The sequence below is a fragment of the Poecilia latipinna genome, unplaced genomic scaffold (assembly GCF_001443285.1).
Source record: "Poecilia latipinna isolate Pla-1442-1.1 unplaced genomic scaffold, P_latipinna-1.0 Scaffold1190, whole genome shotgun sequence".
In the NCBI taxonomy this organism is placed as follows: domain Eukaryota; kingdom Metazoa; phylum Chordata; class Actinopteri; order Cyprinodontiformes; family Poeciliidae; genus Poecilia; species Poecilia latipinna.
The window spans coordinates 76,406-100,074 of NW_015113806.1; the positions used below are offsets into that span (position 1 = coordinate 76,406).

Consider the following 23,669-nt stretch of genomic DNA (forward strand, 5'->3'; position numbering starts at 1 on the left):
CAAATGATAACAGAAACCAGTTGATGTCATGCATAGATTTACAGCTACAGATTCAGTGACTGTGTGGGTAAAAAGGCTTATGCACTGACAGGTTAGGAAATAAGAGGCTGGGTCTCCTGGGCATTGTAAGATGTGCGAAGCCTGTACGTACGCCTGCCGATCCAGCTGGTAAGCAGATGATTAGAAGGTTGGTAATTACAGCTTTTCACAGCTCACAAAACCATTCCCAACTTTTATTGTGTGCAGGGTGGCGAGCATGTCAGCTGAAGCTAGTCATAATGTTAGTGTTTTACCTCTGAACCGATAATCTAGGTAATTCATGTCCTTCACATTACACCCGACAACATCTGTAAACAGTCTGGTCAGCTAAAGCAAACGATTTGCGGCCATTTATTCTCACACAGTTTGATTGTTTGTTTATTTTTTTATTGTTTTTTGTGCTTTTGCTCAACATCAAACTGGTGGAAAAGGTCATTATAAAAGTCAAACATGTGAAAAAGATATATGTCCCATCACACAATTGTTTGTTATTATTCTACATAATTTTAAATCATTAGTTTAAAAAAATTAAAGCAAAAAGAAGGCTGCTTTGCAGTATTGTGATGGACTAAATCACACACAGTCTTTTGGAAGCTGCATGGCCATAATTTAGTGTTAGTGCGACGTTTTCTGACTGTCAGGCGGCAGCAGTGGCCTGGTCAGAGGTCTCCCTGCTCCTTTAAAGCCCCTCTGGCCTTCTGCTCACCTCTGTCCTGCAGCCACCTCACAGCTCTGCTGTGGGTCAAGGTGCAGGTTTAGTGGACCTGTGAGGAATTTGGAGCGTCGAACGGTGAAAGAGAATGTGACAGACGGAAAGAACCGAATCAAAAGCCAAGACTGATAATAGCACTGATGCATAATCTGTTGGATTACAGAACCAACTACTTATCAAAAGATGGATTTTATTTGAAAAAATAAATAAATAACTGCAAACGTTTAAAGCCAATATGTGTTTAGTGACTCAGCAATTATGTTGTCTTGTTTAATGAACTGAATATTGTAGAAGATGGATACAATCTGCAGGGCAAATAAACCACCTTCAGATTTTCAGTGACATTTCAAATGCTATGAAGTTAGATGTAGTTGGATCTAAATAAAAAAAATATTGGGATCACTTTTTATCAAAAACATTTTTGTTTTGCTTTGTCTCTTGTAAACACTATTCATAGTGTTACAACTTTGCTATTTACACTAGATCAGCTTTGCATCTTTTCACCCAAGAAATTGCAGCTGCACAAATCTATGATACAGACTAAATTATGACTAAATTATGTAAAAATGCTATAAGTATTGCTTGGTAAATTTCTAATGAGGTAAATTTGGGGATTTCATGATATACACGTCATAGATACCAAAATAAAAAATAAGGGCTCTAATTCAGTCGATGTTTAATGAATCTGCATAATATTTGGAAAACATATTAAACATTTCCACAATGTTCCAGTTTTCTGAGCTGTAGTTGTATTACATCTATCCTCTTTTGACTTCTTGTGTTTCCACCTGTTAAATAGGAGTAGACTTTATGTCCAAATTCTCTTGTGTTTCAGGATATTTTTTAACATTTGCAGAATTTATTCGTGTGGAAAAAAATTATGTTTCAAGGTTTGTGTGCAGCACGGCTGACTGTGGTAATCCTTTCGCCTTAAAATGTGAGATAAATGTTAATTTTCCCTTGCCTCTATATCTATCCCAAATGATATAGGTGTGAATAAACTGGAATGTGATCTGCAAATGGTGATAGTTGCCTGACATCGAATCTAAACCCGTCTGCTTTAGGACTGGCCATTACAGATTTCATGCTCCTAATTTTAAACTCTTCTGCAATCACTGCTTTTCCCAAATCCCCACCAATTATAGCTACATCTACTACTTTCTACAACTTGTCACCTTTTCACACTCCTAAAGTGACGGATTGGCACAACAAGCTGCACTGGTTGTTATAATATCATATAAAATGTCTTTGCCAGATTCTCTATGAATAATAAATATGAAAAAAAAAACAACAGTTTGCATCCAAGAGAACAAATCCACAAACAAAGCATTACTTCACTAGTCTAACTATTATTATTCAGCACCGAAAAATCGGATTTGTGACTTTGTGAATCACAGAGTTGGCTGAATCACATTTGAACCTTATTTGCTTGGAAGAACAAGTAGAAAATGTGCTGACTGAACCTGCTAACCACACAGTTGGATACACACCAAGCAAAGCAGGCATGGCTGTGAGCTGACAGACTGTCCACCTGCTATTCACGAGAGGGGAACAGGCCCAATCTTACATCTCGCAGCACTAAGTGCACGGCTGCAGAGCTGCAGGGGGAAAGAAAAAAAAAGTGGCTTTGCGATAACTGAATGAACTTGTGTAGGAGTGCAGCAGACTGTGCTAAAAATGTGACTGCCACTGTTGGCTCCAATAGCTAATCAAGTAGAGAGACACTGAAAAGCACCAAAGCCATGAAAAGAAGAAAAGTAGGAATTATGAACGTCTTTTAAAAGTAAGAACAATTGTAGGAGCTTACAGATTGTGCGCAGACAAGTAAAAGCAGAAGACACTGCTAACTGCGGGCTCCCTGCAGAGCAGATTACTTAAAGCAAAGAAGATCGCTCCGTAATCTTCTTCACTCAGAAGCTGACACGCATTCCCATTTATGAATAGAGTTGTGAGAATTATAAATGCACAATACACCCCCAAAAAAAGTATGCAGTTGCACACAAACTGATCTGGTTTTAAATGCTTCTCCATCGCCTTCCTCCATTTTTCTTTGTCTCTCTCTGGTCTTAACAGTTCTTCCCAGACGGCCTTGATTTATTGCTGACCTCTATTTAGCCAGGGATCAGACGGCGCGTGCTGTCATTTCAGCCTCTCTTCAGTTAACGTTTACTTTCCCCGTCGCTGTGATTGTATTTCAGTATCTGGAATTAACATTGAGGGCAGCGACAGGCATGCAGATAAATGGACAGAAGCAGTGACGGTCCCCACAGCGACAACCTTCTCGTTCTTCAGGATGAACCTGCTTCCAGAAGAGCCCTTCACCGTCAATACATGGCTAAATATGTAGAAAAAATAACCGGACATTAACTCCCAAAAGTTCAACCAGTAGAAATGCTCGGCTCTAACAATTACTGAAAATTGTATCGGCTTCAATGAATTCACAAAAGTGTCAAGGATATTAAACAGTCCATTTTATTGTCACTTCTGTCAGAATTATTTAAGTATCATCTCTTAATGGAAATTAGTGATATCCTGTTGAGCAGGTTTCTGTAGCTATGATTATTAGGGATTCGAGTTTGTTTTAGGTTTTCTATTCAGTGTATTCCTATGTTTTGTATTCTATTTACCTCGATTCTCATTGCCAGTGTTTTCCCTGTCTTATTCGTAGACTTTGTTCTTTGATGCTTCACGTTAAGATTTCTAACATTTCAACTACAAGTACTCAGAACCACACTTCATATTCACTTCCTTCCTGTGGCCATACCGCCCCCGGGTTCCTTCAGTCCTTCGTCAATGTGATTTATTGGTTTGGTCCTCAACCTTTTGATTCAAGGCTACAGCTAACTGTGTAAGCCCACTGGTCTTAGGTAAATAATTTCAAAAACATTGAATGCAAACATTTCTAACTAGTTTTTAAAAGAGAAACAATGAAGAACTAATGTCTAAAAATACGGTTTGTCGAAGGTGTTTGTAAAATAAATTTCTTTGATAGGAATTTTGAGAAAAACAGAAATTAAAACGCCTTCCCAGGAACAAATAACCCTGTTTATTTATACTACATTTTCATACCTACATGCAATGTATTTCCATTGATTTTAAATATGATTTTATGACTTATAGTTAAACAACATTACTTTTTTTTTTTTACCTTAAAAGATAATCCCAAAATCATTGGATGTCAATGCAAGGTCAAAACATGTCAGAAAAGCAGATATAAAAAGACCAAAACTCAGGGCTGAAGAGGGCAAAGGTGAAAAAACTTATCAAGAACTGCTTACCAGTACTCTGAAATTAAATAATCTGCTGCTGTCAGTTCTTCCCAATTCCCATAAAAAAAACAACAACAACAAAAACAAAACATGTCATCTAACTTCAGGTTCAACCCTTAACTACCTTTGAGAAAGTTCAGCAGCTGTTTCAATTACCATAACCCAGGAAGGGAGCCATTATTGTTCAGTTCTTCTTCTGCAGATAAAGGCTTTTACAGTTGTCATCGAGGGAGGGTTGCTGCCCCCCTGAGGTCATTTATAAAAATAACAATTACTACCCTGTTCAGTTTCTAACCCTCGTTTGACTAAGAGTGGATCCCAAAGTTTCATAACTCTATTGGTCTAAATAGCTGCTCTATAATCTTTAGTGACTTCAATGACTCATAAAAAAAAATGAAAAAAATGTCCTTGTTTTGCTATTTTCAAACATGGTTACTGCATCCCGCTGTGGGAATCCTTTCTTCAACAGGGACACTGGAGGTGATCAGTGCAGAAAGGAAGATAGATGAAGCTAAATGCAGGGCGATGCGATTGGAGAAGATGTGAGGCAGTGATCAGGTTAGTGTCCAGCAGACACACTGGCTGAGGTTTCAGAGTCACAAGTGTCTCTGTGGACGTTCTGCAGTGGCTCTATATAACTTCATAATAAAAATATAAAGAAGCAAATATTATTAGGTTTAGTAGTTTTGCTGGTTTCTTATGGCGTAATTGCATTTGAATTTGCACATCTGGATTACACTAAAATTAAAATCTAAAAATAGGGAAAAAAAACTGTGAAAACAATTAGAAGTTTCAATACTTTTTCACAGCGATGTATGGATGTAAATTCTGAGAAATAACTTATTCTTTCACTTTTGCAATGATTTTAAAGTGGATTTCTGAATGAAGAAATGGCTAAGTTAACTTCTTTCAGCAATATCAAGTTCTGTTAGACTAATTAAAAGAAAAAAAAAACCCAGCAGATAACTAAGCGATCCATCCTTATACCAGATGACAGTGGTTCAGGAGATGGGAGAGGAGCTTATTTATGAAGACTATGAAAGGCAGCAGAATGATACACCTGTCATTTGGTCAGCGGCCCACCGTTTAAATCAGACAAATTCAGCCAGGCACAGACATTCATATTCATTGGTGAAACCTGAGGGAGTCTGGGTGTTTGTGTGCAAGATTAAGTATTTTGATTCATGAGGTTTTAAGTTGAAATCCAACAGCTGTTTTCAGAGGATTTATGTCACTTCATGAAAGATCTGTCCGTGCCTGCACTCCTGATCTTTATTCCACTGAGTTTTTGGTTCCACTTCATTCACCACACAGATATGCAGAAACAACAGATATTATGGATGGTAAAAGCATAATGTGGCCTGTCTATACCCTACTTCTCTAAAGCCTTTTGTAATTTTCCCTCCCATCTACCTTTGTTTGGCTTATCCATTTTTCTTTCTTGTTTGCTTCCTGTATGGCCTCTACCTGACCCACACATATAAGCTTGTATAGCTGTGATTTCCTCCGTTTGTTATGCCAGTTCTGACCAAAAGTGTATGCCTTATTCCAACTCTAACCTTACATTAATTGACATCTTGGACATAAGTCTAGTCAAGAATCCCAAAATATTAGGGATAGTTGAATAGGTTAGGTTCCGTTGCCTCATTAGGACAGATTTATGTTCATATTTTAAGCCAAATGTCTCGACAAGACAGCGGGTTACACCAGTGTAGCTTCCGTTAAAACCTTAATAATAATAATGTGGAGATTTCTCTCTTAGAAGTTTAATACATATGTATTATCTGTTTTCACACACATCTTAAGATTATAACATGTGTGTAGCTCCCAGCAGGTTTTATGGCTTTGCAAATCAGCAGTGGTTTAGTTCTCGATTACACTGATTAATTTGTGTTTCCTGCCTCTTTTATCATCTTGTTCTGCTCGATGGATCTTTTTGTTCAGGATCCGGAAACAATCTTACAGCTTCAGCAAAGCACAGCTACGGTGGACAACTCTTCTTTTTTTGCCTACTTTTCCAAGATGCTGACCACCACAAAACAAAACCACTCAACAACAACTGAACTTTTGGAGACGCTCCGATCTTGTTGTCGAGCCAACACAATTTGGCCCCTGACAAACTGGCTCAAAATCTTTATGCAGGCGCAGTTTTGCTGCTTCCAACACATCAACTTTGAAAACAAAATGTCCCCTTGACATGAAATGTTTTCCAACTACTAACTTCATCTGTTAGTGGTCATAACATTATATTGAATTACTATTGTTACATAATTGTTTATTTTACGCATTTTTCCATTTGTATATGATGCAATTATCTAATGTTGCTCATTAAATTTATTTATTTTACCCCAATAAGAAACTTAATTGGCATGCTGTGAGCAACAATAAAAGAAGGAATTATATTACTCTTGCATTATTAAGCACATAATGACTCTTGAATCTTTTGGTTTAATGCAAACTTTCACTGTTTTTGTTTTGTTTCCTGCATGAAAGAAACAAAACAAAAGAATGTAAGAGATTGGTTTAGCACTAAACAAATAGTCCTGCCCAGTGTCTCAAAAAGATGGAGAGATGGGAAGCAACAGTGGGGCAATCAGGAAATTAGATGCTAATTATTTTAATTGAGTTCCTGCCAATAATTACTAAAATGTCATTAGCACAGCCACATCTATGCACTTGTTAACCGCCGAAACACAATTAGCTCAACTCACCCATAAATGTCCTCTATTAATAGAGGACGAGGACGGGCTGCACAGACCACACAAACACGACTCGCACATCCAAATGAGTGAAGGGTCTTAGCAGCTCAGGATCAGGATCTCTCCTCTGCTCCTTTCAGCAGGAATAATTTATGAGCAGAAAAATATACAGCATGGAAAATAAAGGACCAGGAGTGATGGAAAAAGACAACAAAATGAATTTCAGAAATTACTTTTGCACTTTCGTGAGGAAAAACAATTTCTTTTCTCATTTTCTCCAGTACTTTTCAATCAGAAGTGTCTCACTTAGCCCATCTGGATGCTCCACAACTCATGCAGAAATGGTACCTTCTTGTCCATTAGTCACTTTAATACTTCCATATCTGCTTTGCTCTGTGAAAGCACGACCTTCTTGTTTAAACAAGCATGTTCTGGGACAGTAAAAGATCTTGGCATTAAAAGACTCAAATACAAAGAAATGATGAACTGCTTAGAATCACTGGAGTTTAATTATACTGCTGTTCTAGTCTATATTACATGAGGTTTTTGTATTGATTATGTTGGCTTCAACTCATTAATTTCCCCTTACTGATTGTCTTGCTGTCCATTTATCAGTCTTACAGCAAAATCTTTGCAATCCAGTGAGTCCGCTGAGTTCTGTAGTAGCCGAACAGTGAAGATTTCCCTGCATTTGTGCAACTGCTGGGGATTATAAAAGAAAACTGAAGGATGCATGGAAATGCTCTGTCTGAAGAAAGGCTAAACAGGAGACAAAATGTGAAGGATTATCTGCAATATACATACTCTTGAGAATAAATTGTTACAAATTTAGAAACTTTAATCAGCAGGTGAGAGTTGCTCTCTGCAGTGGGGACAGATAGGACTCGCCTGCTCCTTCATGACCAGTATGTCAGCTGAATCTCGTTGGCCTCCAGCTCAACTTTAACAGCATCTGTCTCTGGGGTTCAATTTGTTTTTTTGCATATGTGTGTTAAGTTCACCTTCTGTTGGAAATACAAAAACTGCAATGAAGCACCAAAGCCTTTAAGAAAGAAGATTCAGTGGCATTCAGAAGTTTCCAATCAGCATGAATGTCATAACTTTGATCTTTAGTTTGATGCATTTCAACATTTCTTTTTGCTGGGTGTAATGGTGATAAAGCAAACGAATTCATAACAATAAGAGGCACATATTTGATACTTTTGTATTCCACACACAGTCATTATTGCATATAGCAGGTCTTATGTACACTGACATAAATATTGGGTTAAATATCCTTCAGCAAATTACAAAAAAAACTACAAACATTTGAGGTAGTGCTCATTAAAATCCATAGATTTTTTGATTTGGAGATTTTTTTTTCTTTGCACGTAGCCCATACTTATTAAACACAGTTGAGGTCAAGGCCAATCTTCAGGTCAGCGTTGGTTTGACTTGAGATTTGAGAGTTTGTCTGGTTGGAAAACCTGATGGTTCAAGTTTGAACTGTCCAGTTTCTGATCAGAGATGAACTAGAAAACCCTCTGGGCTTGCTGCCCTCCTCATCAACGTCCCCTCTCCGAATGCAACAGGTTGGAAAAGGACAATCACACAACTACCTCAAGAATACACCAACACTGTTTTCAAGTGGATGCATCTAAAATTGATTTCCTAGACGTGATAAGTTGCGTTCTAGAGTTTCTAAGACTCGAAGGATGAAGGGATGTTAGTGTTGCACCCCTGAGCTGTTACCACAGGAAGTCACAGAACTGAATTTTTGCCACTCTAGACACCAAAGCTGTTGTATTTCACATCATGTCTTTGATTCTGCAGTGCCAGCAAGTTAAGAAACCTCATGTTCAGACAGTCCAACACCCCTTCAGTACAGTCACTGTGAAGCAGCAAAGGCGAGCAACTGTGATAAAAAAAGAGCTCTCTTGTGTCACAGCTGCTCGCCTTTTGCATGTCAGCAAAGGAAAATATTGATTTACCATTTCTATTTTTAACATATAAAACTTTCAAACTATGATTGAATTAGGAAACAAACACTGCTTGAAATTGTTAAACAAATTTAAGGCTTTTGACTGTATTGACCTCTCTCAAATATCATGGCTTTCTGAAGTAACGGTTTATGTTATGTCTTTATTTAAATTATGCCTTTGAGCTCTGTGTGTAATACAAGTTTCTCTGCTTTGGCGCTTTGAAGGACGCCTGCCAGAGATGATGTCTGCACCAGCAGTGGACAGATAAACAGACACTAGTTCTCACAGTGCGTCTTGTAAATATTGTGCACTTCTTCTTCTTGGGGTATAAAACACAGCAGACAGGGTTCTCACCTGCGGTTCTAGATAAATCTGTCTGGGTGTTTCCAGCTTCAACAGATTCATTCTTTCTATTTTCCCACAATGCAACCAGCTGCTTTAATACTAAAGGCTGCTTAGCCTCCAGCACTTACAACAAATGCAGTCATAACCCCACTCATATCCCTTGACAGATTTCTTAAAAGAGCTATTGTTGCACAGCTGTACAAATACAAGATTCTTTTTTATTCAATAATATTGTTTAGGACTGATTTCCAGAGAAATACATCAGCCTCCATTCTTTGCTAAGCAAAGCATGAATATTAACTTTCCTCGTCCTTTTCTGATGATGTTGGAATGAAAAACAAGGTAACCCTTCAGGAACATGTAATCCTGCAGCAGACAGAAAAATCTCTGCACAGTATGATCCATCAAATGAACCTTAAATTAAAAGACAACTATGTGAAAAGCAACAAAAAAAAGAGATAATATGTTCTCTGTTTGCCTGTGGTTCAATATTATTATGAAATAATACTCAACTCAAATAGAGTTATAATTTTAACATGTTCAGTCACAGATCTGCTCCAGGCAAAAACCAATGTGTGGTTGGTTTTTACCTGAAGTTGTTGTCCTGTCAGTTCAGCCTTCAGACATGGGGTTAAATATTCATCTCAGTATCAGTTTTTCTTTTTCTTAAAACATTTAATTTTGATTCATGCCATTTCAATTAAATACACCCATCCACTACAGCATGTAAATATTTTTCTGATCCATCTTTAGTTCCATCATCTTCTCTTCCCCTGCTGATTAAAAGGAATCCCACAGCATAATACTGCTACCGCCATGTTCCATTGTGATGTCGGCGTGTTTAGGTTTATATGGGGTGTTAGTTTCTCCTCATGCATAGCGTTTTGCAAAGTAAAAACTTCCAGTTAGGTTTGATCGGACCAAAGCACGTTCTTCTGTTTTCCCCGTAATGGTTTGTTTCAAACTTTGAGCTGAACTTTGTACAGCTGTCTTTCAGCGATGGTAAAACAGAGGTCAGATATTGGCGTATGGGGCATCAGACATCGGTTTTGGATTTTTATCAGTTCCCTGAGTTTCAAGTCCATTTTTGTAAGTTGATGCCCATCGTCGATGTGCATCGACTTCTCTGCTTGCAATCAAACACGGTCCACTGAAAATTGTTTCGTCATTTAAAAACTGAAGAACAAAACCCACCCAGACTGATCAGCTGCAAAAACATAAGCTCAAAAGAGAAAAATACCTAGCTGCTTTTAAGGAAGCAACATTTTATTATACACAAGTATGTGTTATTAAATTAACACAACAGGGGAATTTTATTTTCACACCTGAATGCTCCTGTTGGGGCTGCAGTGGACTGAAAACATATTCTACCCAAACCTTTTGTGTTTTCTAAGAGCCCGAGTCACTTGGTGTCACCACAGAAGAAGACGGAAAACAAGTTTCCTTTGACTGAATGGAGAATTTTTATTTAGCTCAAACAGATGCCCAAGTATGGTAACATATGGTTGGAGAGTACTTGCAGAAACCAAATAGTGGATGGCAAAAGCAGGTATTTCATTGACAGAGGAAATTTTTTGGCATTTATTTTGGCTAACGGCCTTATCTGCTGCTTTCCCGTTACACCCCGTTCAACATCAACACCTTTACCAATCTAATCCCTGAAGAAGTTGCTTGTATGATCTAGTCAATAAGATTAAAAAAAACATGCTTGACAAGAGATATCAAACTTTAAATTGTTCAAATTGAAACTGTAGGATTTTTTTTATCCTAATACTAACCTAATTCTAAATATAATCATCAGCAATCTACAAAAAAAAACAAACAAAAAAAAAACCTTTTTCCTGTCAATGATGCAGCTGTGAATCACCACATATACAGGAAGGTATGACCAGCTTTTATAATTAAGGTATTCTTACATGAAAGCCCTGATTGCTACTGTGGAACAAAGATGGAGCAGGTCAGCAACTCCACTCAGCTACACCTTCGTCTACGAGCACACTCTCTCACAAAACACATTCACACAGGAACCCTGGGAGACTGTCTGCAGCTCCATCTCTGTGGAGCTCAGTGGGACGCCGGTGTTATCACCGTGGAATATAAATACACATGCAGAGCATCATGTGGAGAGAAGAGGAGAAGCAGTCACACATTATATCTCAATATAAAGGAGCGTTCTCCATTGAACTAAAGAGATGCATTATTATTATCGCTGCAGCTGAATCCAGACAGAATCTACAGAAGCACAGCAGGATATTATTATAATCCCTAACAGGTAGAAAAACAAAGAACCAATCAAAACCTCCAGTGTTGCATTGAAAGGTAGCTGGGTCTAATAACACGAATCTGATGGAAACCCAACTTTATAATATCCTTGCTTAGAAGAAAGGGAAGCAAGGGGAACTTAATATGAAAGACTAAAACCTGTGGGTGGGTCTAGATACACAAAGCCTGCTTTATGTGGTTTAATTTTTTTTCATTTTAAAATAATTGGAATACAGGTTGAATTACATCTGTAGAAAGTTTTTTTTTTTTTTTTCCTTTCAGTGGCCCAGATATTTGGTTTTAAACTTTTCTCACTTAAATTTTCTGAGCTTTTTTCTTTCAATGTCAGCTGTGAAACAGGGTTTCTAGTAAAGATTATTTTTTAGCTGTAAGGTAAATCTACAAACTGCAACTGCAGAAAAAAAACCCCATCTGGTTTTACATGGACGCAAATCACTTTTTCACTTGTTTTTTTTTATTATTATTTTTTAATTAACAGTTCTTACTTCTATTTTAAACTACTCCTCTAATATAAGTGGCATGGAAGCTACATTGGCAAATAAAAGTCTCATTTGAATAAGAATACAAAGAATCAAATGTAAAACTTGAGACAACAATACTTTCTCGTCAGTGAAAGGTCCATTGGAAAATTGTTTCATTTTCCAAACAGCAAACATCATAAGTAAGCACCAGATTGCACCAGATTATAAACCATTTTTACTGTGGAAGTTGTGGATTCCCTACTAATCAAAGTTAGCTGCAATGACGTGTTTAAAACTACATTAAAAATAAAGCACAAAAAGTATAAGAAAAAGTCTCAAATGAATTATATTCTGTATGGTATTTCCCTGCCTCATTCAAACTGCAGTGGGCAGAGAGAGCAAGACTTCTGTAGATAACAGGAAGGCTGCGTACATTACCGAAAAGTAACTTCGTTTAATTCCTTTGAGTGTTCAACTTAAACCTGAGATGAATCATACTGGGTTGGTAAAGTTTTAGTCTCTTTTGCAGAGGTATACTAAGGCCTTAAGAAGGTTTAAACAGTATCCTGATTATTTATAATCACATTTAAAGAACATTTTTAAAATGTTAGGATAAAGACAGATGTAGCCAACACAACCAAAAATACAAACTAATATGTGTCATTAATATGATGGTGCATTTATTTTATTTAAATAAACAAGTTTATTTACATACATGTAAAACTAAATATATAAGGAATCTTAAATGTTTACAACTATCTAGCATGGTTGTATCTGGCATACTAACGGACAAAAAACAAACCAAGAAAGCTGAAAAAAGTTCATTTCCCTTTCTATTTTTTCTTTGTCGTTAGAGTTTATCATTTTGTGTTTTTATTTCTCTGTATCACCATGATGACACAGCACAGAGAAACATACTCCCCAGAAAAGAAAATAAACAGAAAATGTTTAATGTCTGAAACTGCACTAACACAATTATAAGCATTGTAATCATAAATGAAATTAAATCAGATAAATCCTTAATTTATAATTTTAATCCAAATTAAAAGTAATAATTTTAATCTTTTAACTTGTTTGGTATTGCAATTAACAAAAAATTTCTAAAACTTACAGTCAGTGCAGGAGTTCAGATTTATTAGCTATGTGCTTCACACCCAAAAGCCAATTTATTATGTTTTTATGGAAATTAATTGTTCATTGCTTCTCTCAGTGTGCATGAATAAATTGTGCTTGTGTGCTCCATCAGCACCTCTGAAATGCACATTTAGCATATTACAGAGGAATTATATGGTGCAATCAATATATAACCGTATAGTCCTTAAAATAATTGCACTCTGTACATTTAATGCGCTGTAGAGGCCAACACAACAGCTGAACAGGGTGGAGGCTGGTATCTTGATGGCTGATTGCTCTTATACGACGACTTAAAGAGTTTCCTCTCACACCAGTTGCAATTTCATTTTATGCATCCAGGAAATGTCCAGTAATTGTCTCATTACAACACCAGCACAAACACCTGTCACCTGAATTAAATTTGCTACTTGGTATATACACAAAAATAACACGCTGTTTGAGTGTTATACAAATTTCGAATGCACCTTTAGGTGGTGTAAATCAAATGAGTTTAGACTGAAACAATTAGTGTTCTTCCCCAGCAAATGCTTTCTATTAGACTTGGGCTCTAATGCGGCTGCTGGACTGAAACTAAAGTGTAGATCAAACTTTAACCACACTTCTGGCAGAGCAATCGTTTTGTTTCTTCTTACCGGAGGTAATTTTGACTTTTAGGTCTCAATATGAATCTGATAGAGTCTCCAGAGGGAACTAAAGATTAGGGTGATGGCAAGGAGGCCTTCCAACCCCAAAGACTCTGAGCCAAAGTTAAATTGTCAAAATACAATAAAAACATGCAGAAAGCTGGCCAGCAGTTAAAATAAAGGTTTTACTACTAGGATTCCAACAAATGTTTCCGTATATTATTGAGAATGAATGGAAGCATTGTTTATTATAATGTAAACAAAAACATATTCATGTTTGATTCTCCTTTTACGTTCATTTATTATCTTTTGAGAGACGCAGGGTTATTTCCACAGAGACAAACCTCTTTTTTCCTGGTTTGTACTGGAATGTAATTATATGTCATCAGTGAGATGATGATGTTGTATAAAGTGTAAATGAGAAGGCGAGGGAAAGACAAGCAAATATTTTGGTTGCATGAAAATAGTTTTAAAATCCACATCTGTCTTGGGTATGAATACATTTAAACTCACATTTAATAAAACAAACACATTCACGCACTAACAGCTTTCCTAATATCTGAAATGTTGCTATGAGCATCATCTGTGTGACGCGATTTTTTTTTCATGATCTTCACACATTAGTAAAAACCAAAAGCATTGCAAAAATGATTACTGACGCAAAACAAATCCCCATGTTAACTGGGAATGTGTTAGCAGGAAGACCACCCAGTAAAAGATCTAAGACATCTATCTGTAAATCTCTTTGAAAACAAATCTTTAAAAAGAACATCTTGGAACAGCTTGGTTTCAAACATAAAGCAGATTCTTTGAGAAAAAAGCAGCTTCAGCTCATGCTGACAAGAGTGAACAGTGAATGACACTCTGCTTATATCAGGAGTTCACGTTAAACACTAAATGTTTCCAGAAATCACAACTGTGATGGATTCATAAGCGAGGAATATGCGCTTCTGGCATCTTCGTTCCCACTTGTTGGGTGAAAACCTGACGTGTGCCAGTCAGGGCATTTCTCCGACGTTTTCCATTACTGATTGCTCACAAACTCTGCATGTTGTTGGATACAACCGGATCTGCACTGACACTACACATGCTGATCTGCCAGCCTCCAAAACATTTTTATAGCAACAGACCGGAGAAACTATCCAAAAAGGTATTTATCTCATTTATAAGTTCAGCTTAAAGGCAGCCTCCCGTCATGGAAACAGTGTGTGTTTTCGTCCTACCTCCAGAAATCTCGTTGGCATCGTCAGGAGGTCCATCTGAATCAGTCAGTCTCTGCGGCTCGGACTCGTCGTCTTTGTCAGCATCACCTCCAGCAGCTGGTTTAGCTGGAGAGAGGCAATGAGATGTTAACAGAGCAGAAATATAACACGGATTAAGAAACTTTATTTTGCCATAAATATAATGTGGTAATATGGTTTAGGTCAAAACTATTAGTTTCCCTGATGAAATCACACAAAACTCTTAATATTTCCATAGAAACAACCACTATAAAAACTGCACATATTTGTAATGTTTCCAAAACACCAGATAAAATCTCCATAAAGTTTTATGTGTTTTTTATTTATGTGCTGAACTAAACAAGAAGCTTAATTTACTTCCAATATATATCAAATATCAAATTAGCGTTAAACCTCACTTGAATATTCAACTAACTTTCACACCATATCTAGGAAATCAATTAGCACAGAACCTCATAGAATGAACTTCAGCAGGACCGGTGCCATCTGAACACTTTGACTAATCTGACATTTTTGGTCAGAAGCAAATTCATCATGCCAAAAGAAAATAAAAGTCTGGCCCTTAGAAAGAGGATAATGTGAGGGTGAAGGCTACATTGTTATTTCCAAATGTTTCATGATGTGTAGAACAGCTGCATGATGCATCATTGCATAGCATCAGGGCGCAGATTCTTTTGCAGATAAACCTGGGAGTGGCTGAAAGCACAACTTTTTAAAAACTGAGGAGGAAAATAGCCAGAGATGTCACCCTTTGTGTCTCTGCCAAGATGATTGTTGCTAAAATAGCCTCTACTGGACTTGATGTGTCAAGAAAGTGTCAGAGTTCTTCATTGTGAAGAACTTCAAGGCCCAAAAAAAAAAATTCCTTTGCTGAAGCAACAGGGCATCAATGTGCAACTAAAGCTGAACATTTGAAACACGGTGCTGTGTTTTGGAAGTGCGTTCTTTGGTTTGATGAGTTGAGCTCTTTGGGCTCAGGGGTGTTGATTTAGTTTGGAGAATGAAGGGAGAGACCTTCAGCTCTAAAAACACAGTTGTACTGTGAAATGCTATTAATACCAGAGTGCTGGTATTTATGTTGAAACTGATCATACTGCCAGAGACTTTTGGTCCAAGCCAAGATGGGGGGGAATGAAAGAGAGTAGAAACTAACTTTTAAAAATGAGACAATGCAGCAACAACAAAACCAAGCAGAAGAACAAATAAGAGAAAAGTGACACAGATGGAAAAAGACACTGCATAACAAAATGAGCTGAGAGAATGTCTTAAAGAAAAAGCCAAATGTAATAACGAGAACCAAACAAAAAGACTATTTAGTTAAGTAGAAAAACAGAAAAGACAAGACTGTTCCAGAAGGGCAGAAAGAAAATGAAACAAACCTTTAAATCTCCCCCGAAGTGGTCTGCTCTGCTCTCTGCCTCTAATAGCAATGACGCTAATAATGTAGTCCTTAGACGGGTTGTAGTCCGTTATTAAAACCTTTGGGTCAGATTTAGACACAATGACCTCCTTTTGCTGACCACCTAAAACAGAGAAAGATGCATAAAAATACATAAAAAAATAATGTTTTATTGTAAGGAGCCATCTAGGAAAAAGTAAACTCATCTGAGGAGCTGCTCAAAAGTCAAGGTGGAAATATTTTGTTATGTGGATTTATTTATGCAATTCTCATATAGACCATATACCTGACAAATACAAGCGGTTAAATGTGGATAGAAAAAAAAAATCTAATATTATTATCTTGATTTTGTGTTTGGTTTTCTGTTCTTCCCTTCTGCTAGATGCTTTCTGTGCTTTTATTGACCTTCTGGATCTGCCTTTGACAGGTTACTAAATTGTTGCAGGTTGACGATGGTAAAATTTCATCCTTAGAGTTGACATAAATTTCACAAATGTTTCTAAACTGTAGCTGCAGAAACAAACTAAAGTGTAATACCACTGTGGAGACAAGTTTACATTAATCATATAAAATCCTGCAAATGTGAATTATTCCCTTGTGTGTGTGTGTGTGCGTCTATTCTTCCCTTCCTGCAAACTCTAAGCTTAGTGTGTCCCAGCCAGAGAGCTACAGAGTAAACTGCAGAAGGTTACACACAACGTCCTGCAGTCAGGAGAACAGAGCGGTCATATGAGCCACATGGTTTAATGAACACAAGTCTAAAACTTACAAAACCTGGAAACCCAGAACATGGAGAGGCGGCAGAGCGTAACAATAAAACAGAACAACGAATGAACCACGGGAGTGGACATGATAAAGGAGCTAATCAGAGGTAACCAGCTGCAGCTGTGAAGGGAGTAAGACTAGACAAGAACATGACTAGTAGCTGGGGAGCAAATGACAACGCGACTAAAACAAAGATGAAGGCAGAAGGAAGAGAGCCTAAACAATAACAAGAATAAATACCAAATCTAACAAAAAAAAAACCAAATAGCTAAAAAGAGAAACTAAACTAACAGAAGGAATAAACTATAATGAGAAGATAATACTGAGTCCACAATACAAATCCAAAACTCAGGTAATGAAGAAACTGAGTGAATAAACTGGGCTGGAGGGGAAAGATAATCAAAATAACAAATCTATACAAAGAAATGAAAAAAGCAGAAGTGCACAATAAGGGATGAGACAGAAACACTCTCCTCATTCACAGAAGTTAATTATTGAACCATTTCAAAATTATACACAAAGACTCAAATATATGCATACACACCCTGCTATTTGAAATTAGATCAGTTTCCAATGTTGCAGGGAAACCACGCACATTTTAAACCTTGAATTGAAAAAGCTACCAACAATTTGATATTTGTCAGCTCTTCACTGTCATGTGCTCGCGCTGCTTTCCTGGGTTTATAACCAGTTACTTATAATTTCGACACTTCTCAACGCCAACTTAGGGAGAAGTCAAAACAGAAACTTACAGCAGGACCAATCGAAAGTCTTCTGAGATTTTACAGTCAGACAAGACAAAGATTGAACTCATCAGGTGCACGACATATAAAAGAAATGTCTGGAGGATTCAATGTGAGGCGTTCAGCCTAAAAAACACTGTTCCACCTGTTGGGCATGGTGTTGGGTTTCTGTGTTGCATGTCGTACAGAAACCCATCAGCGAGGTGAAGAGGCAGAGATTCTCTCCTGAATTTAATCAGCCGCAACGACAACCCGATTTTAAGAGAAACTCACTGGGAACAAAAACAGGAAGAAGATTAAGAAAACATCCAGCCAGTCATTTTCCCCTGTGAAATCGATCTGATCTTCTTTCATAAAAACCTAGCTCTGTCTGTCTGTGTAGAACAGGAATATTATCCTGACCCAAAGGGTCAGTGACTAATCTAAATAAATCCTTTGTGATCTATAGAGATGTTACCTCAGCAGCTCTGAACCAGCTCCATCATTCTCCCCATCTGACTCAGAAACAAGAAGGAAGGAACACAATTTCATTCTTTTCACTGTGGTCAGAAAAGGCTTTATTAACCATATGAATGCAGCAAAGATTGTGCTGAAATTAATTACCTGAAACTGCATTTTCAGCAATAAGCTGTTCTTTTCCCTGAGACGGAAGGAGCCACGAAGCTGAATTTTAGTTCTATTCTCATGATATGAGTTTTATGGGAGAATCCCTATTCCTGCATATTCCCTTTTAACGCAGGATGTAAAAGAATCGACTGTAATGTTAAGCCCAGCTTTATGACCAGATGCAGACGGTAATGCAGTAACAGTGAAGTGCCTGAGTCTTGGCTATGAATGCAGGCGCACTGCGACTACAGGATGAGGATGTTCTCAGCGATGATTAGGGTGATTTCTCCCAGGCTGTGGATGCACTGCATCTGCACATTGATCAGCGTGTGACAGGTGCAAAACAAAGCAGAACATGATGCATTCCTCAGCTAACCCAGACCGACCTCCAGTGTGAGTTAGAAAGTGGTCCAGCTACTGTCCCCTCTATTAGTCCCTCTTTTAACAATCTGCTGACAAGCCACACATATTCAGCAGAAACACTCCCCCACGCCCTCCAAATTGGCAAGGGTGCAGAACAAACTTTGAGGTCTGCAGATCTCCCAGAAGTGAAATTTGTTCAAAGGAGTTTTGATAAGAAGTAAATTACATAATCCTTCTTGGCAGATAAAAAAAAAAAAAAAAAAAATCCAGTTCCTAATTCTTTCCTCGGGTTCCTGCAGTTACACTACTCTTTGACATAGTGTTTTATCTGTGTGTGTGTGTGTGTGTATGTGTGTATTATGTTTTTGTGTGTGTGTATATTCTGTTCATGTGTGTACTGTAGAGGATCCTACCTGGTAAGCTGTTGTAGAGAAATAAATAGCTGTCGACATCTCCTTTGGGCTGCCTCCATGAAACTAGGAGTCTGCGGGAACTGTGCACTTTGAAACGGAGCCTCCTCGGAGCTGGAACTGAAGAGAAAGGCAACACTTACCAGACACAAGCATGCAAAAAGAGACCTGTGTCTAATTAAAGAAAACTTTGTGACCCGAAAAGTTCCTAAGCATCATTAGACATGTCTTAAAAAGTATTTAGAAGGGATCTGAAAGCTGCAGAATAAGATGAAACAAGGAAACAGGAAGGAAGAAGTTGGAATGAAGCTCAGATTGGGAGTTCAAACAGCTAAAGATGGAATAAATATGATATTTTTACACCCTGTCACTATACAGCCACATATGTTGATGAAATGTTATGGCATGTACTTGTATAGCGCTTTATAAAGTCCAGACGACCCCAAATCACTTCACACTACACTCAGTCATTCACACATTCATGCACACATTTACACACTGCTATAAGCTACATAGTAGCCTCAGCTGCCCTGAGGCAGTCTGACAGAAGCAGGGCTGCCATGCACCGGCGCCTCTGGGCCCTCTGATCACCGCCAGCAGGCAAGGCGGGTGAAGTGTCACAAAAACGACAGAGCGGAGGTTGAAGCTGCGAACTCCTCCAGAACAAAGTAGCACATAATTGTCACTTGGTTGGGGGGAAAAAATATGGATTACATTTTTTGTGAATACACACCAGTAACTTTGTAGGAGATGCAGGTAGGAGAATCTGTAGAACATTTGTAGAGTCATGCACTCAAGTAATCTGCCCTTCATGGAAGATTGGTATAAAGAAATACTTTGCCGAATGACAGTCATAAAAAGTTTAGCTTGCAGTGTCCCACAAACCATGTACGGGAGTAAACATGCTGTGAAAGCTGATTTGTTTTTTTCCCTCCATGGGAAACTTGATATGTGCCAGCAAAAGACGTAAGACTGGGGTGGAAATTAAACTTCAAGTTAGACAACGACAATATATGTACACACAGAGATATAACGGATGTAACAGGACAAAACCTGCAGAAGTGATTGAATTTATGTAAAGCATTTATAAATGTATGGTTCAGACAATGGATTTTATAAAGGAATATGTCATGTTGTATGTGTCATTTTGTTTTAAGTTGTTTTTCTCTCTCCATCCGTCCCAAACGGACCTTCCCGAGTCTCTGTTTTCTGCATTTGTTAATTTTAAATTGCATTTCAAGATACATCTTCTGCATGTGTAGAAAGTCCTGATTCTGCTGCTTCTGCCTGTGGGACCCTCACTGGGCCTCAGTGGACCACCTCTGCAGACTCCTTGATAACATTGATTTTAGGTTTTCGTTCTGAGCCTGGAGTTCTGCATTTGGCAGCGAATATCTCGGGTTTCTGGGGCCAAGACTGGCCATGTGTGAAAGAGAAGGTGGAGCATTAATGCTGGATTTTCTGTATGCCTGCAATGGATAGCTGGACCTTGAAATTACTTTATTCCAAACTTCTGTCTGCTCAGTAGGGGCAAATGAACAAAATTGGTCAGTCTTAATTTTTTTTATTTAATCTCCATGAACGTCCATCCATTTTACCGCACCCTTATCCTGGCAGGGGTGCTGGTGCCTGACTCCAGCTGTCGACGGGCGAGAGGCGGGGTCACCCTGGACAGGTCATCTCCATGAACAGTTCTTTTCAAATATAATTTTTTTGTTAAATTTGTTTTATGGTATCTGAAACAGCAAAAGATTTAAGGTGCTGTGATGGTGGTGGTAACAGCATCCACCACACATCCGTTTCATGACAGAGGTTAGCAGTTGCCTAGAAAGTTGCTTTTACTTTGCATAAATGTGAAACTGCGTTGCCACCGTGTTCCTCTGGTTTGCATCATGTTTTGTATTTTGCATTGTGGGTTTTGTTTTTTCAGCTGTCGTTATTAAATCGGCCGCCTTTGTTTCTGCACCAGCCTGCCTGCCGGCGTTTGGGTCCTTTATTCAACATTCGACTGATAAAACAGCTACAAGGAGTCATTCTGGGTCCACGGGGTCCATCAGCAGTCCTGGCTGACAATTCAGCAGCTCATGACTCATGGTCGATTATGTCGGCTTTCTTCCCACATCGTACTCTGAGGCAGTTTGTGTCATTAGTGCCTTTACTGCCGGTTGTCCAGAAGACATTTAGAAAGAAACTGCATGTTATTCTTATTAGTGAAGAGAATACAATTTATTAATATATTCATAGTAAAACGCCACTGTCTTAACAAAGCAAAAGCTCGGATTTATTTTTAATGTGTTGACATTATAATCGCATTAAAAATAATCAAAATGAAACAGACAAAACAGGGAAAAACATTTTTACGCTGCACATTCTAAAAGTTACATCCAATACATATGAAACTGTCTGTGGACCTGTGTTAATTAACATTCTAGCACAGACCAGGTTGAGCTACAAATATCTGCATAAGATCGTAATGCATGCTTCATGTGTCTAGTTATTGATTCAGCCATTCAATAAAATTGGCTAAGCATACAATTAAAGCTATTAATTATTTACAATTAAGTGATTAATTAAATATTTTTTATCATGTCCCATCACTGACCTTAAAAAAGAGCCAAGTCAATCAAAAGCAAACCCAGCAAAAAATGTTACATTTTCAAGAATTTTCATAAATTGACAAATTGTAAAATTGACTGCCTTAGCATCTTATAGGTTTTGGAAAACATGACATTTTTTTTTTTTTTAAATCACATTATTTTTGTTCAAATATATAGAAAAAAAATGTAAATGCATTATTTAACAGACGCTAATGTCAGTGCTTGCTTAACTTTTTACTTATGGAGTTGAGCAACTCCTGGCACTTAGGCACAAAAGCAAAGTCAATCAAAAGAATCACATCCCTTTGTGATATTTCATGCTCTATTGTAATTTGCAAAGATGGCAATATAACACTTTAAGTTTTACACTTTCCTTGCCGCGTTTCTTAAGAGGCAACACTATGGCACCTATCCAATATTCTAAATGCACGGGCTGAAGATGTATAATTATACCACACAATAAAAATCTATGAATAATTTTCAGTGCATGATGGCGCTCAGAAGATTACTACCTTGGTATCACTTAGTGTGTTTGATGGTAGGTGAAGTGAGTAGGTAGGATCTTTATAATTGGGTGAAAATTGCCTGGAGTGCCCCTACTTTTGCTTTGCATGTGAATGATCACACTCACCTACTGAATTATGGAACAAACCTATAAGAAACATAAATTGAGCCCACCATATGTCTGGATGTCGAGATCTATGAGCAGGATGATGATTGTATCGGCATAAAATTTTGATGAATGACTTTTGGAAATCACCCCAGGATGCCAACAGAACACGAGGGCCTCTGATTACCCTTCGACAATCTCACACGTCTGTTCTTGTTTATCACCATATGGCCGTAAATATTATCCAACCGCTCCACATTTCACATTTTCTTTCTGGATAGGAGTGCCCACATTTCATGCATTCAATAGTGTTTCTCTGTGTCTCACAATATCACGTTCTGTGGACTTCATATTGTGTCTAATATCAAAAGCAGCAGCAAATCTAGGCAGATTTTGGCATGTCAATAAAGCTCTGCGTGGTTAAACAAACGACTGCAAGAAGCATCATTAAGCTGAAGGTAGAAGTTCATTGTTAGATTTTTTTAAAACTAATATATAAACGATAGATTATGCAGAGACTCCAAGAAGTAGGTTTCTAATATCACCTTTGCAAATCCAAAAATCCTTTGTGCGAGCAAAGGATTTTGCTCGCACAAAAGCTCCCTCAAATGGCCAACAATTGAACCGGCATTACTTAAAACTACATTTACACAAAGTTACCTTGATGAACCGCTATTTCTGCTTTTCAGATGCTGTGATGGAGGTAAATACAAAGCTAATTGAGCCAAGACAGCAGGAACAAGTGAGTAATTTCTAAAATACAAAACAAAAACCACAACAGAATTAGTAAAGACAAACAATAACAGAATAATTAATATTATACCCATAAACCCAAACAGCAATTTCTTCAAGCACTCCGGGAAAAAAAGTTGCCAAATCGTCAATGTGAAATAAATGCTAATTCATTCCTAATGTATAGTTCACATACTCTCCTTTTTCTAAAATTTGAGCTTGGGTTATCTCTCTTTCAGTGTGCAGACTAAAGATGTCATTCAGCTGTATGAGCTGGAATTATGTGGGCTAACGTGAAGCAAACACAGTTTGAGATTTCCGGTCTGAAAAGGGGGATGATTCCTGTCAGGATTACGAGCAGAAAGAGTTCAGAGGGAATCCTGACTGATGAGTAAATGCTCACCGGTGCGTCACTCTCCCACCCTCCTCTCAGTCATTGTCCTCCACTTCTGCTGCAACAGAGAAACTTCTCATCTTCTGATTTGATTTGATTTGAAGTTGTTTTTTTCCCCCCAAACATCTCTTCTCCTATTCTTTACTTCCACCTCACCCTCCACTCTTATTCTTCACTGCTCTTTGGAATCTATTCAACATTCATTCAAAAATCTTTTTTTGTCCTAACCCATGTTTATCTTTGAAATTGCTGACTTTTCAGTCTCCTCTTTACCATTCCTTAG

The 23,669-nt window shown here is 37.8% G+C and overlaps 1 protein-coding gene across 4 annotated transcripts in view; it reads right to left on the minus strand.

Moving 5' to 3' along the window:
* Positions 1–23,669, minus strand: part of LOC106960520 (collagen alpha-1(XIV) chain-like) — a 113,384-nt gene that overhangs the window by 76,391 nt on the left and 13,324 nt on the right. For all 4 annotated transcript variants that reach the window (XM_015053657.1, XM_015053660.1, XM_015053658.1 and 1 more), the window contains exons 3-5: positions 19,057–19,173; positions 16,147–16,290; positions 14,750–14,854 (exon numbers count right to left, since the gene is read on the minus strand). In XM_015053657.1, the coding sequence (XP_014909143.1) occupies positions 14,750–14,854; positions 16,147–16,290; positions 19,057–19,173 (366 nt within the window). The remainder of the gene's footprint in view (positions 1–14,749; positions 14,855–16,146; positions 16,291–19,056; positions 19,174–23,669) is intronic.